The sequence below is a fragment of the Scyliorhinus canicula genome, chromosome 12 (genome assembly GCF_902713615.1).
Source record: "Scyliorhinus canicula chromosome 12, sScyCan1.1, whole genome shotgun sequence".
Classification (NCBI taxonomy): Eukaryota; Metazoa; Chordata; class Chondrichthyes; order Carcharhiniformes; family Scyliorhinidae; genus Scyliorhinus; species Scyliorhinus canicula.
The window spans coordinates 112499542-112514001 of NC_052157.1; the positions used below are offsets into that span (position 1 = coordinate 112499542).

Sequence of the window (14460 nt, forward strand, 5' to 3'; positions counted from 1 at the left end):
GACACGCACTAACAGATTCAAAAACAGCTTCTTCCCTGCTGTTACCAGACTCCTAAACGACCCACTTATGTACTGATGGACTGACGGACTGATCTGATCTTTTCACACATCTTCTCTAATGAGTAGTACTACACTCCTGTATGCATCACCCAATGTCTGTGTCTATGTACTTACATTGTCTATTTAATTTTTGGCCTATTATGTTTTTATTTCATGTATGGAATGATCTGTCTGAGCTGCACGCAGAACAATACTTTTCACTGTACCTCGGTACACGTGACAATAAATCAATCCAATCCAATCCAAATACCAATAATTGAGGAGATCTGTGGTTCGCATGTGAAATTTACGACCACATGGAATAGTTGTGGAGAATACCACAAGTGTATTTGAGGGGTTGGTAAAAGAAGCAACCGCAACATTGGGAAACACATTTTTCAGCCATGGGTGATTAGGACCTGGAATGCACTGTCTGAAGGCGTGGTGGAGCCCAAGTCAATCGTGGCTTTTGAAAGATAATTGGATCATTATCCGAAGAGGAAATAAATACAGGGAAAATGCAGGGGGTGGCACTTAATAAACAGTCACAATGGAAGGAATGGCCTCTTTCCATACTGCAACCATTCCATGAAAGGTAAAGAGAAGGTGGATGTTCAACTGGAGCATGAATAAATTAAGTCAGTTTCTAAAGAGTTATACGGACTCGAAATGTAAACTCTGTTTTTCTCTCCAGAGATGTCGCAGAGTTTTCTTTTTAAAAATCTGTTTCTTTATAATCCTATGTAATTCTTACACAGAGTGGATTAATGTTTTTTTTTAATGGAAGCCAAGCATATTGTTGTGGGTAAGGATGAGAAATTTCCTTTCCTAAAGGAAGGATTTTTACAATTGAATGTAGGTGTCACAATAGGAAGGCACAGTGGTTAGCACTGCTGCCTCACAGTGTCAGGGACCCAGGTTGAATTCTGACCTTGGGTGACTGTGTGGAGTTTGTACGTTCTCCCTGGGTCTGCGTGGGTTTCCTCTGGGTGTTCCGGTTTCCTCCCACAGTCCAAAGATGAGAAGGTTAGGCGGATTGGCCATGCTAAATTGCTCCTTTGATGTGCTGGTTAGATTATGGGGATAGGGTGGGATGGACGGGGAAGTGGATCTGGGCAGGTTGCTCTTTCAGTGTGCAGGTCCTGACTCGATGGGCCGAATGGCCTCCTCCTGCACTGTAGGGATTCTATGGATTATATGATTGGTTACTGAGACTGGCTTTATATTCCAGATTTATTAACTGCCATGGTGGGATTTGAACCCATGTCCTGGTCTTCTGGATTTCTCACCCAGTGACATTATCACTTTGCTGCCAGCTCCCCTGATGACCACGGCTGTTAAGTCAATTGAGGCATGAAATAAGAATGGAATGGTCAGACTTTAGACTAAACTCTGAGGAACAGATTTCCAACTGAGCACTAAACTGACACTTCCACTCACTGGTTAAAAGAAAAACTAAAGGCCAGATTGAAACCCCACTTTGTGAGAATATATAATTCTGAACTCCTTAGAAATGGACATTTTCTAAAAATGTTGTCCCTGGAAGCCTAATATCAACCAAGTAAGCAAATAAAATCAGGCCAGCGATTTTCCTCCTCCAATCCCAGAGCCTGGATGCAACTTTATCCTATTTTTAGCAGGCATGAGGGACACTCACTTGAAGGTGGAGTTTTAGCCAGATCCATAGAATCATAGAATTCCTACAGTACAGAAGGAGGCCATTCAGCCCATCAAGTCTGCATTGACCCTCCTAAAGAGCACCCTACAGAGGCCCACTCCCCTGCCCTATCCCCATAACCCTTGCATTGATCATCGCCAATCCACCTAACCAGCACATCCTTGGCACATCAATCCTCGAATGCAACATCATGATCCAAATGCAATTTTACGCCCAGGCCTGTACATGATATTGGGCCTTCTCTGTCAGGCCTAGCAGATACAGGGGTGTTTGTTGTTTTCATTTTATTTTTGTTTCCTTGTGGGCTAGAAGAAGCAGAAGTGCTATTATAGGCCACACAAGGAAAATATGTGCATCTCCCACTTTCTCTGCCACGCCATTTGCCACCAGGCCTTCAGCCATCTATATCCTAAACAATGGAATTCACTCCCTAAACCACTCTACCTCTCTCATCTTTTATGACACTCCACAACACCCATCTGTTTGAACATGCCTTTGGTAACCTGACTAATATTACCTTATCTTGCTTGGTTTTGTCGCACCCGACTTGTTGACACGAAGAGACCGTTGAATTTCATGAGAGCTCTCTTGCGTGATTTGTAACCCTGGAGTTGTCACGATCTGGATCTCACCCTTGTTGGGCGAGATCCAGATCAGCATATTTAAATGAGCTATTAGCCTCCCCAGTGAGGCCCCCGCCAGGTGCTGCTCGGTACTGGTCCACATAACTGTGGACTAGGCGTAACGGCACCTGGGGGCTTTCCCAGGCCATTAGGGACACCTGGGTGGTTGGGAACAGGACTAGGAGGTCACCTGGCTCCCCTCTGACACCTGGGCACATTGGCACTGCCAGACTATCACCTTGGCACTGCTGTCCTGGCACTGCCAAGGTGCCAGGGTGGCACTGCCAATCTGGCAGGGTTACTGCTAGGGTGCCTGGGTGGCACTGCCCAGAGTCTGGGCCTGAGGCGGGCCATGCCCATCAAAGGGGGGAGGAGGGGGGTATAAAGGGTGAGGAGGGGTGAAGGGTGAGGAGGGGTCAAGGGAAGGTATGAAGGGACCTTATAAAGGTTGGGGGGGGGGGTCCTGAAAAGGGTGGCCCAAAAGGGCGGATAGAGAGGCCTGAAAAAGGGGGACCCTTAGCAACCCCATAGCGAGGCATCCTCACTTGGTGGGGGGGGGATGTGGAGTAGTGTCCATGTGTGTAGGGGGTGTCATTGCCCATGGGCGGGGGTGCGGGAGATCCTCAAGCTCACTTAGAGATCTGGGCACCCTTTCAAAATGACGGCCCGATCACAGAAGTTCAGCTCCCCAGTGATGAAAAATTTCTAAGTGTGCTTTTGACCAGAGAGAAACTTCCCATGGCCCAAAAAATGATGAAGTGTGGTGGAATAGCGGTATGGGTCTCACCCAAAAATCGGGGGAGAACCACCCCACCAAACACGCCCAATATGATACTTAGAAATGATTTGGTTGGATTCAGCCTTTTGTATCTGCCTTCACTGAGAAAAATATAGAAACCATCCCAAATATATGAGAGAACCAAGGGACTAGCAAGTGGTGGGGAAACTGTTGGAGTCTATAATCAAGGATAGGGTAACTGAACACCTGAAACATTTTCAGTTAATCAGGGAGAGCTAACATGGATTCATGACAGGTAGGTCATGGCTGACAAGCCTCATTGAATTTTTTGAAGAGATAAGTAAAGTAGTGGACAGGGGAATGTCTATGGATGTTGTTTCTATGGATTTCCAGAAGGCATTTGATGAAGTCCCACATAAGAGACTGTTAACTTAGGTAGAAGCCCACGGAATTGAGGTAAAGTACTGGCATGGCTGTGAAATTGAGTGGCAGAAGACAGAAAGTAGGGATACTGGGTAGATACTCAAATTGGCAGGATATGACTAGTGGTGTGAGGGCCTCAACTGATCACATTGTTCATTAACAACTTGGATCATGGCATAGAAAGTCATATATCCAAATTTCCTGAGGACACAAAATTAGGTGACACTGTAGATGACAGCACAAAATTACAAAGGGATGTTGATAGACTATGGGCAGAATTCTCCGCTGGTGGCCAAAATCGTGGAGGCCGTCGTGAACTCGGCCGAGGTTCACGACGGCCTCGGGGCCTGCTCCCCGCACCTAACTCACCCCCACCCGGGGGGCTAGGAGCGGGCCTCCGTCTTTCCCGGCTGCGCCCTCTTCGCTCCGGAAATGCCGCGCAAAACGGCGCATTTGTGAAGTCATCCACGCATGCGCGGGTTGCCGGTTCCAACCCACGCATGCGCGGATGACTTCATCGCGCAGACGGCGCGAACCGTGCATGCGCGGTGGCTGCCTTTCTCCTCTGCCGCCCGGCAAGACGTGGCGGCTTGATCTTGCCGGGCAGCGGAGGGGAAAGAGTGCGTCCGTTTTGGACGCTGGCCCGACGATCGGTGGGCACCGATCGCAGGCCTGTCCCCTCCCGAGCACAGTCGTGGTTCTCCCGTGCCAATCGGGCCCCTAGATGCCCCAAATGGGCATCTGGCGCCCGTTTCACGAATGCATCGACCAGGTGTGGTTGCTGCCGTGGTGAAACGGGCGTGAAGGGCCGGCCGCTCGGCCCATCGGGCTCGGAGAATCGCCGTTCGCCGTGGAAAACAGCGAGCGACGATTTTTCCGAGCCGGAGGGGGGGGGGAAATCGCTGGGGGCGCCGGGGGGCGTAAAAAATGTGGGGAGGCCCTCCCGCGATTCTCCCACGCCACGTGGGGAGCAGAGAATTCCGCCCTAGGTGAATGGGCAAAACTGTGGCAGACGGATTGCAATGTAAGCATGAATGAGGTCATCCATTTCAGACCAAAAAAGGAGAAATCTGAGTACGTTCTAAATGGTATGAAGATAAATTCAGTGGATGTCCAAAGAGACCTCGGGTTTCAGGTGCATAAATCTTTAAAATGCCATGTACAAGTGCAGAAAGTAATCAAGGAGGCTAATGGAATACTGGCCGTTATATCTAGAGGGCTGGAGTAGAAGGACACAGACGTTATGCTGCAAAACCCTGGTTAGACCTCACTTGGAGTACTGTGAGCAGGTCTGGGCACCACACCTTTGGGAGGATACTTTGGCCTTGGAGGGAGTGTGACGTAAGTTTACAAGCATGATACCTGGACTTCAGGGCTGAAGTTACGAGGACAGATTATACAAATCAAGCCTGTTTTTCTAGAATTTAGAAGGCTAAAGGGTAGTCTGATCAAATTCTTTAAGATGTTAACAGGAAAAGGCAGATAGATAAAGATAAACTACTTGAACTGGTTGGAGATTCTAGAACTAGGGGGCATGGTCTAAAAATGAGGGCCAGACCATTCAGGAGAGATGTTGGAAAGCACTCCTTCACACAGTGGGTGGTAGAAGTTTGGAACTCTCGCCCACAAATGGCAATTGATGTTAGATCAGTTGTTAATTTTTAAATCTGAGATAGATAAATTTTTGTTAAGCAAAGGGATTAAAGAATATGGTTCAAAAGCAGCTTCTGGATTTAAGCCACACATCAGTAATGAGCTCATTGAATGGTGGAGCAGGCTCGAGGGGCTGAATGGCTTACCCCTGTTCCAATGTTCCTAGCTGAAACATAACTGACTAAGTTATTCAAGTGGAACCTTATCTACCAGGTTGTTACATTTTATACAGCCATCTTCTCTCCCAATGGTCGCAATGATAAGAAGTTGCTGCACTTTTTAGTGAGCTAATTTCACAGAAGTGTGTGACCCAAGGGATTTGCAGGAAATCTTTTTGCAGGATTAAATGCAGCATTGTACTGCACAAATCAATTCTCTTCAAATGGCGGATATTAAACTTCAACAGATAGACCACATTGAATTGTAAGTAAATATAAACAATAAGGATACCTGGTGCAAAATGTTCAGCAAAATGAAGCAACAAATTGAACAAAAAAAGAATCAGGAACACCTATACTGGGTTAAGGACCCTTTGTAAGAAACGCAATGTTTAAATGTAAAAACAAAAAGATGCACCATTTAAAGACAAAATGTTGATTTCCGTTAAATTCATACAGCATGGAAAGAAGCCATTTGGTTCATCATGCCTGTGTGAGTTCTTAGAAGTAGCTATCCAATTAGACCCACTTCTCACCTATTCCCCAGAGCCTTGCTAATGATTCCTTTTCAAGTCCTAATTCCCCATTGAAACATATTATTGAATCAGGTTCCACCACCCTTTCAGACAGTGCATTCCAGATCACATCAGCATACAGAAAAAAACCTCTTCATCTTACCCCCACCCCTGTTTTTTTTGTGTACCAATTATCATAAATCTGACCTTCCTGGCAGTGAAGAAAGGTTTTCACTTTCATCCCAGTCTTAACAGAAGTGAAATGTCTCCCTTAAGCACAGAGCTCAAAGCGAACCTTTCATCTGTTCAAACTTTTCCATATCCTGTTCTTAAGCACTCATTTCGACTGAGCCAGGCAATTTAATGGGAGTATGATTCGGAACCATCAAAGCCACAATGTGAAAATATACATGTGCAATATAATCCAAAGGAAAATGCCGTCTGTCTCTTCTAGGAATTGCATGTTTCTAGGACACACGTGTCCCAAGGCAACATTCCCAATGAATTAGCGGCTATTTCACACAGCTCACAGGAAATATCTGAACCGGGGTCGGCATTAGCAATTTAATCGTTGAACCCCTGAGCTTTCTCTCACACTGAAATTTACCGCTTGAACACTGAACATGAAATGAACAAATTCCACAGAGGGATGCCTCAGCTGAACAACAATCCCACTTCCTTGTGGAACTGAACACGACGAGTATGAGTTAATGGGGAGGATTTCCACACTTACTGTAATGGACTTTTAATGGTCATCATAATACGGTCGCGGACTTTTAGAATTTTTTCCAGTCTGCTAAGGTCGTAGGTGGTTGGGTTCCTGAAAAGGATGTCATCTGGTAACCCGGTCACTTCGATCGCATCAGGATTATCTCGAATTAATTTGTATGGCACCAAAACAGGTCGATTCAGTCCCAGAGCTTCTCCTGAAAGATAAGGCGGTAACAAGTATAAACTACAATGAGTTTTAAACCATCCCATCTCAGGATGGACACCAATTTCTCAGTGGGCTGGATAGCTGGTTTGTGATGCAGAACAAGGCCAGCAGCGTGGGTTCAATTCCCGTACCAGCTTACCCGAACAGGCGCCGGAATGTGGCGACTAGGGGCTTTTCACAGTAACTTCATACTTGTGCCAATAAAAGGTTATTATTATTAATTTGGATGCTACTGCCCTCCCCCTTCCCTATAACATACCCATATTGTATGCATTTTTGATTTTCACTTAATTCTGTCCATGCAGGGGGGAAGTGGGGGGGGGAAAAGAGTAATGGTTGCTGTGGTTTTATCATAACTGTCAGTACTGCAAATGTTATTGGAGCGTTGAGAGTGGCCACTAGATGGAGTTACAGTTACAATTATATAAGGCAGTGATGCTAAGCCTTGTGGGAGAGTGTGCAGGAGTTAGCTAGTAAGAGTCAAAAGTACAGATAGTGTAAGTGAGTGTCGATCATAGTTTAAACCAGTAGTGAGATTAGCTGAAGATGAGTGTATTTTAGGTGTTATTAATCAACTGTGTATTCTGAAGGAGTATGTGTCGAATCCAAGTTAGTAACGTTAATAAATTTATAGCTTTAAGTTCTTTTAAAGAATATATATTTTATTGAAGCATTTGCAATTTTTACAATTTAACATATTGACATTTCTAAAACAGCCACGTGGGTCGACGCGTAAAAAAAACCCCCTCAAATAACAACAAACAATAAACCACGTACCCCATTTCTCCCACCCTATCCTCAATTACCTGTATACTAAGTTCCCTATACTTATTTAACATTATCATGCCTCCTGTTTACCTACCTCCCCCCCCCCCCCCCCCCGCTTTTTCCCTTTCCCTCCTTACTGCTGACGTTCAGTTTTTGTTAAAGAAATCAATGAACGGCTGAGGTTGGATTGTGAGAAATCTATTTTTTCAACCTCCATTTCAATAACATGGCTTCTGAGGTCTTCCAATAGTGGATACTGGGTGAGTGACAATGGAGGATGCATGGGAAGTGGGGAATGGTAGTATGAAGCGGCACGGATAGGGCATGGGGATGTGAGGGGGCATGAGGGGTAGGCTGATGAGCTGAACATTGAGGGTTTGAGGACCTGACATTCATCATCAAAATCGGGCTCTTGCGTCAGTAAATGGAGGTAGGCATTCTAGCCTGTCAGCCATGCCATTGGCCCACTTGTTGCCCGCCTCTGGAGGTGGCAGGTCCAACTCCATCCCACCCCCGTCTCCCTGGGCTGCAGATATGGCAGATGGAGATGGATCTGATGTGTTGGGAAGATCTAGTGGCTTCCATGCGATCTTAAGTTTCCTACTCAGGTGAGCTCCTGAGAAGTGCTGGCTCCCACAGAGCCACAACCCCAAAATGATTCTCAACTTCAGGCAAGGCAGGGCAGCAAAATCAATATTGGCACATTTGGAATAGGAGTAGACCATTCAGTCCATCAAGCCAGCTCTGCTATTCAGTTCATGGCTGATCAGAACAGTAACTTGTCTCCATTTGATCATTTCACCTTTGTTCAATAACCCCGTGCCAAACCAAAATGTATTCATCTCAAGTCTTGAATGTTTCAATTGTTCCAGCATCCACAGCTTTTTGGAGATGAGATTTAAATGTGTTCTTGAACAACTATGGTGCTAATGAGAGTTCAATGCACAGCTAAACTTGTACAAACTGCAGGGTCAATTATGATCATATTATGACAGAAGGTTTCTGCAACAAGATTCACGGGGCAAAGAGAAGGTAACTACTTTGCAGCTGCAAGAACCACTGGCTCATCAGAAAACATGAGGAAAGCAGAATTTCGAAGCAAAATCAATAGATCACCAAAGTAGGAATTACAAATTTTCTGAAAATTTCACTTTGAAATCAGAAACAAAGACAGTGAAAATGTTTCGATGCAATATTGAAACAGCTGAGGAAACATACCGTATTTCTCATTGAATAATTCCTTCACTTGCTCTCGGAGTATGACCTTCTCTCCAAGTCTGTTTGCCTCTTCATCCTCTAAATTGTGAAAAGTGACCAAAATATTAAAGTAACTGGTGAAGAGAGGATTCGGTAGAGCACATACTACGGCCATGCTATGTCGACATTATTTTAATTACACAGCCCTTCTTTGAGGTTTTTCCCTGCCTGGTTGAGGGTCTATAACTGCAAAGCTGAAAAACAAAATCTCTTTTATTCAGAGTTTCCATCTCATGGAGGAATACTTCAGGCCCATCCATATCCAACAACCTGATCTGAAAGCTCTGCTCACATTTTGACAACGGTGACAAATTGCACTATAGCAGCTGAGACAATTCAGACAATTCGCAGCGTTCTAAAACAATCAACAACATTCTAAATCAAACACCTTGCAGTACTCTTTAAAAAAAAAGTGAATTCACCCTATTTCCCAATGTTTTTTTTAAATAAATTTAGATTACCCAATTATTTTTTCCAAATAAGGGGCAATTTAGCGTGGCCAATCCACCTACTCTGCACATTTTTGGGTTGTGGGGGCGAAACCCACGTAGACACGGGGAGAATGTGCAAACTCCACACAGACAGTGACCCAGAGCCGGGATCGAACCTGGGACCTCAGCGTTGTGAGGCAGTTGTGCTAACCACTAGGCCACCGTGCTGCCCCTATTTCCCAATGTTAGCAGATTTTTAAATTCCAGGATTCGAATCCGCATCTTCACCAAAATGAATCAGTTCTTCCTTGGGCCATTTTTGATCAGTGTCCCAAGTTTCACTGAAATCTGTCCATTAGGTTTTGAGATATTTTGGTTAAATAAACAGATTAATAAACAGGGATCAAAACATTACCTTGGACAGAGTGGACATGTACTAATAATAATAATCGCTTATTGTCACAAGTAGGCTTCAATGAAAAGCCCATAGTCGCCACATTCCGGCGCCTGTTCGGGGAGGCCGGTACGGGAATTGAACCCGCGGTGCTGGCCTTGTTCTGCATTGCAAGCCTGCTATTTAGCCCACTGTGCTAAACCAGCCCCATATACAGGTGTGGAATAAAAAACACCGTCAGCATCTCTCACTTGGCTATTCCCAGATAAATAGAATAAAGCCCTGACGGTATTTTAAACCATCAATCCTCAAACTTCCTAGCCAGATAATTTCTCACAGTATTTACCCACGTGTGTTCCCTTACAGGATTTCCAACCACAAATCACTCACACTATTTTCAATCACTGAGCCCTTTACATAAGCTCCAACTGGTGATGCCAGACATTTTCACACCTACCCTTCACAGACTTTACAAAGCAGTGAATTTGCAGATAGTGACAGTGCAAGACAATTTCTTTTCCTTTGAAATTCAAAATTAAAATAACTTGCTAATCAGAACCCCGAGTGGATGGTGCATTTAACATAGTGTTTCTATCGACATCATCGCACCCGAGCCAAACTGTACCTCATGTATGATGTAAATGGCACACATTTATTCAATTCTCAGGGTTTCACAATGATGAATATGTTGTAACATCGAATGAAGTTCAACACAGTGTGGCTTAAGACCTTGGTCTCATCAGCAGAACATCTATTTCAAATCTTTGTGTTTCTTGCACCATATTCTGAGCAACAGCAACAGCCAGGTAGATAATTAGCAGCCTCAGCTGGGTTGATCACTAAGGGCAACTCACAGCCTCATTAATCCTCGCTTCCCTTTGGGTAAAGCAGCAGAACTCCATTTGTGCCTCCTTTTGATTTTGTGGCTACCATCTGGAATTCACTGCTCCAAGCCACTGTGCTTCTTTAAGAGCCTCCTTTTCCAAGAAATGTTGTCCTCGCTCCAGCTGGTTGTGCAATGCGAGTTATTATTAGATAAGGCTTGCCTTAAATGATGCATTATGGGTACAAAAATGAGCAAGGATTTCATGAAATGTCTCTGCCCATACAGTTGGCTTCTCTAGCAATGGGCAGCACGGTAGCACAAGTGGATAGCACTGTGGCTTCACAGCGCCGGGGCCCAGTTTCGATTCCCCGCCGGGTCACTGTCTGTGCAGAGTCTGCACGTTCTCCCCATGCCTGCATGAGCTTCCTCCGGTGCTCCGGTTTCCTCTCACAGTCCAAAGACGTGTAAGTTAGGTACATTGGCCATGACAAATTGCCCTTAGTGACCAAAAAGGGAGGAAGGGTTATTGGGTTACGGGGATAGGGTGGAAGTGAAGGCTTAAGTGGGTCAGTGCAGACTCGATGGGCCGAATGGCATCCTTCTGCACTGTATGTTCTGTGTTGTTCTATGTTCTAATATCAAACTCCAACAATAGTACGAGTACCATTAAAGGAATGGAAGGAATGTGGCTATTATTGGGTGACATTTCTAAACTTGAAACCCAATTAGTTCACTAAAACACAATAAGGATGGCAATGCAGGTGATGTGTTGCATAATGAAGCATGTGGGAGCTGGTGGACACCAATGTGATCCACAGCAACCACATCTGCAGTAAGTGTCTGCAGATCGAGGAACTTTGGCTCAGAGCTGATGAATTACAATCCAAGCTTCAGATACCGTGGCGCATCAGGGAGGGGGAGAGCTACCTGGACATTTCCAGGACATCTCTCAGGTAGCTATTTCAGATTTGGTCTGTGGTCAGAGGCTGTGACTGCAAATGAGGCAGGTATGAGGATCTCGAAAGTAGCAATGAAGGATCCTCAGCTCTTGCATTTGTTCAACAGATTCAAGGTCCTTTCAGCTCATGTGGACCAGAGCAGTGACTGCAGGAAGGATGAGCAAACCGACCATAGCACCATGGTGGGGGGGCGAGTAAAACCCACATTAGATGATGAGAATAAATTAGCAAGGAATAAAAACGCAGATAGCAGGAGTTTCTATGGGCGGGATTCACCACGCAACCCATCACATGGTTTCGCTGTGGCGGGAGGTGGCCCACCGTGGGCCAACAGCAGGATCTTCTGATTCCTCCCACTTATGTCAATGGGGTTTCCCGTTGAGTGCACCCCTCGGCTCGCTGCTGTAAAACCCGCGGCGGAGATGCACGGCTGGCGGGACCAGAAGATCTGGCGGGACCAGAGTGGCTATACTGAGCGTTGGTGCCCGAGAGGGTGAGACTGGGGAATTAACTGGGAAACAAGGAAACAGCAGAGACTTTGAACAAATATTTAGCATCGGCCTTCGCAGTGGAGGATGCAAAAAACGTCCCAAGAATAGGGGAAAATCTAGAAGCAAATGGGAGGGAGGTGTGACATTATGTTTAATGTCTGGCACATTAAGAGATAATGTGATACTATATTACAACACCAGATGGAGCTGGGGAGCAGACCTATAAAAGGGAATGCCTCTCAGACTTCTGGGAAAGAGAGTGTAGAGGAGAGTGTAAAGAGTGTAGGAGAGAGCAGAGTACAGTTTAAGACAGAGTGCATGAACAAGTATTAGTGTAGTGTAGATTGTAGTTGAATAGATTACTGCTTGCTATAGGAGTAAGTGGTCGAGCTGTATATTCTGTAGTGTAATAAATGTTAGCTTTGAGTTGAACTTAGCTTGTGTTGTCTTTGTGAACACTACGACATAAGAAATATAAAGAACACCACAGGAAGAACTTTTAAAAATTGCAATCGCTAGGAAAACTAATGGGACTGAAGACTGATAAGTTCCTGGACCCAATGGCCTGTATCCTACAGACGTAAACAAAGTGGCAGCACATACAATGGATGCATTGGTTGTCGTGTTCCAAAATTCCCTAGATTCTGAAGAAGTCCCAGTGCATTAGAAAACTACAAATGTAACACCTCATTCACGTAAGAAGGGAGATAGAAAGCAGCAAACTATAGGTTGTTTAGCTGAACACCTTTGACTGGGAAAATTCTAGATTCAATTATTAAGGTCGTAGTAACAGGACATTTAGAAAATCAAAATACAATCAGAGTCAACATGGTTTTGTTGAAAGGGTAATTATGTTTGTCAAATGCATTAAAGTTCTTTGAGGATTTAGCAAGCAAAGTGGATAAAGGGGAACCAGTTGCTGTATATTCTGGCTTTCAAAAGGCATTTGATAAGGTGCCATAAAAGGTTACTGCAAAGGATAAAAGCTTATGTTGTTGGGGGTGTCACATTAGCTTGGAAAGAGGATCGACGGACTAGCATGAAACAGAATCGAGAGAAATTAGTCCTTTTCAGGTTGGCAAAGTGTATTAGTGGAGCACCACAGGAATCAGTGCTGGGACCTCAACTACTTACGAGCCATATTAATGACTTGGATGAAGAGTATTGCAGCCAAGTTTGCTTAATATGCAAAATATTAGAAAAGTCAATTATGGGGAGGATACAAAAGTCTGCAGAATTTTATGGATGGGTTAATTCAATGATGAATGATGTGGTGGAAATGCAGAGACTGCAGAATGCAGAGGGATCTGGGTAACCTTGTATATGAATTGCAAAACGTTAGTATGTAGGTACAACAAGTAATGAGGAAGGCAAATGGAATTTTGGCCTTTATTGCAAGGGCATGGAGCATAAAAGTAGGGAAATGTTACAATGGGGCATGTAGAGTTTTGTATTGTATTGTGAATAGGTTTGGTCTCCTTATTTAAGTGGGCATATATACGTACCTTGGAAGGGTCACTGGGCTCATTCCTGAGATGAACGGGTTGTCTTTTAGGAAAGGTTGAGCAAGTTGGACAAGATGCACAAGATGGCGCCGGAGCGTAGCAACTCTCTGCGAGCTCTCCCTAACGCATCCACTTTTTACTTATCTTACAATTGTTCCAATCTTTTAAAATGTAATTCTAAGACTAACATTATTACTAAACTCTCTCTTTCATCTTTTCACCCGATGACGGTGTTATGTGCACCTTGTGTTGCCCGATTATGTATTTTCTTTTATTTCATTTTCTTTTCATGTACTTCTTTTTAACAGACAATTTTATTGAGGTATTTTTGGCATTGTAAACAGTAACAATATGCATTAGTGTGCAGATACCAATTACAAAAAACATAGTGCAAATAACAGTACCACTCTCTTCCCCTCCTACTCTACACTATTCTACCCCCCCGCCCCCCCCCCCCCCCCCCCCCCCCCCCCGCTGATGATTAGTTCCCCGCGAAGAAGTCGATGAATGGTTGCCACCTCCAGGCGAACCCTGATAATGATCCCCGTAAGGCGAACTTGATTTTTTCCAAGCAGAGAAAGCTTGCCATGTCCGACAGCCATACTTCGGTCTTTGGGGGCTTTGAGTTCCTCCAGGCCAACAGTATCCGTCGCCGGGCTATCAGGGAAGCAAAGGCCACAACGTCGGCCTCCATCCCCTCCTGGACTCCTGGGTCTTCCGACACCCCAAAAATCGCCACCTCTGGACTCATTGCCACCCTTGTTTTCAGTACCCGGGATATGACATCCGCAAATCCCTGCCAGTATCCCCTGAGTTTTGGACATGCCCAGAACATGTGGACATGGTTCGCCGGTCCTCCCCCACATCTAGCACATTTGCCCTCCAGCCCAAAGAATTTGCTCATCCGGGCCACCGCCATGTGGGCCCGGTGAACCACCTTGAACTGAATCAGACCGAGCCTGGCACATGTTGCGGTTCCATTTACCCTCCTCAGAGCGGTCTGCCCACACGCCTCCCTCCAGCTCCCCACCAACCTCCTCCTTCCACTTAAGTTTCAGTTCCTC

The 14460-nt window shown here is 45.1% G+C and overlaps 1 protein-coding gene across 9 annotated transcripts in view; it reads right to left on the bottom strand.

Moving 5' to 3' along the window:
* gtf2ird1 (GTF2I repeat domain containing 1) overlaps nt 1-14460 on the bottom strand; it is a 237864-nt gene that overhangs the window by 24502 nt on the left and 198902 nt on the right. For 8 of the 9 annotated variants that reach the window (XM_038813774.1, XM_038813778.1, XM_038813775.1 and 5 more), the window contains 2 exons: nt 8752-8829; nt 6562-6754 (listed from right to left, as the gene is read on the bottom strand). In XM_038813774.1, coding sequence (XP_038669702.1) covers nt 6562-6754; nt 8752-8829 — 271 coding nt within the window. Of the gene's footprint in view, nt 1-6561; nt 6755-8751; nt 8830-14460 lie in introns of those variants that run through there. The other variant, XR_005462554.1, reaches the window with a different exon arrangement.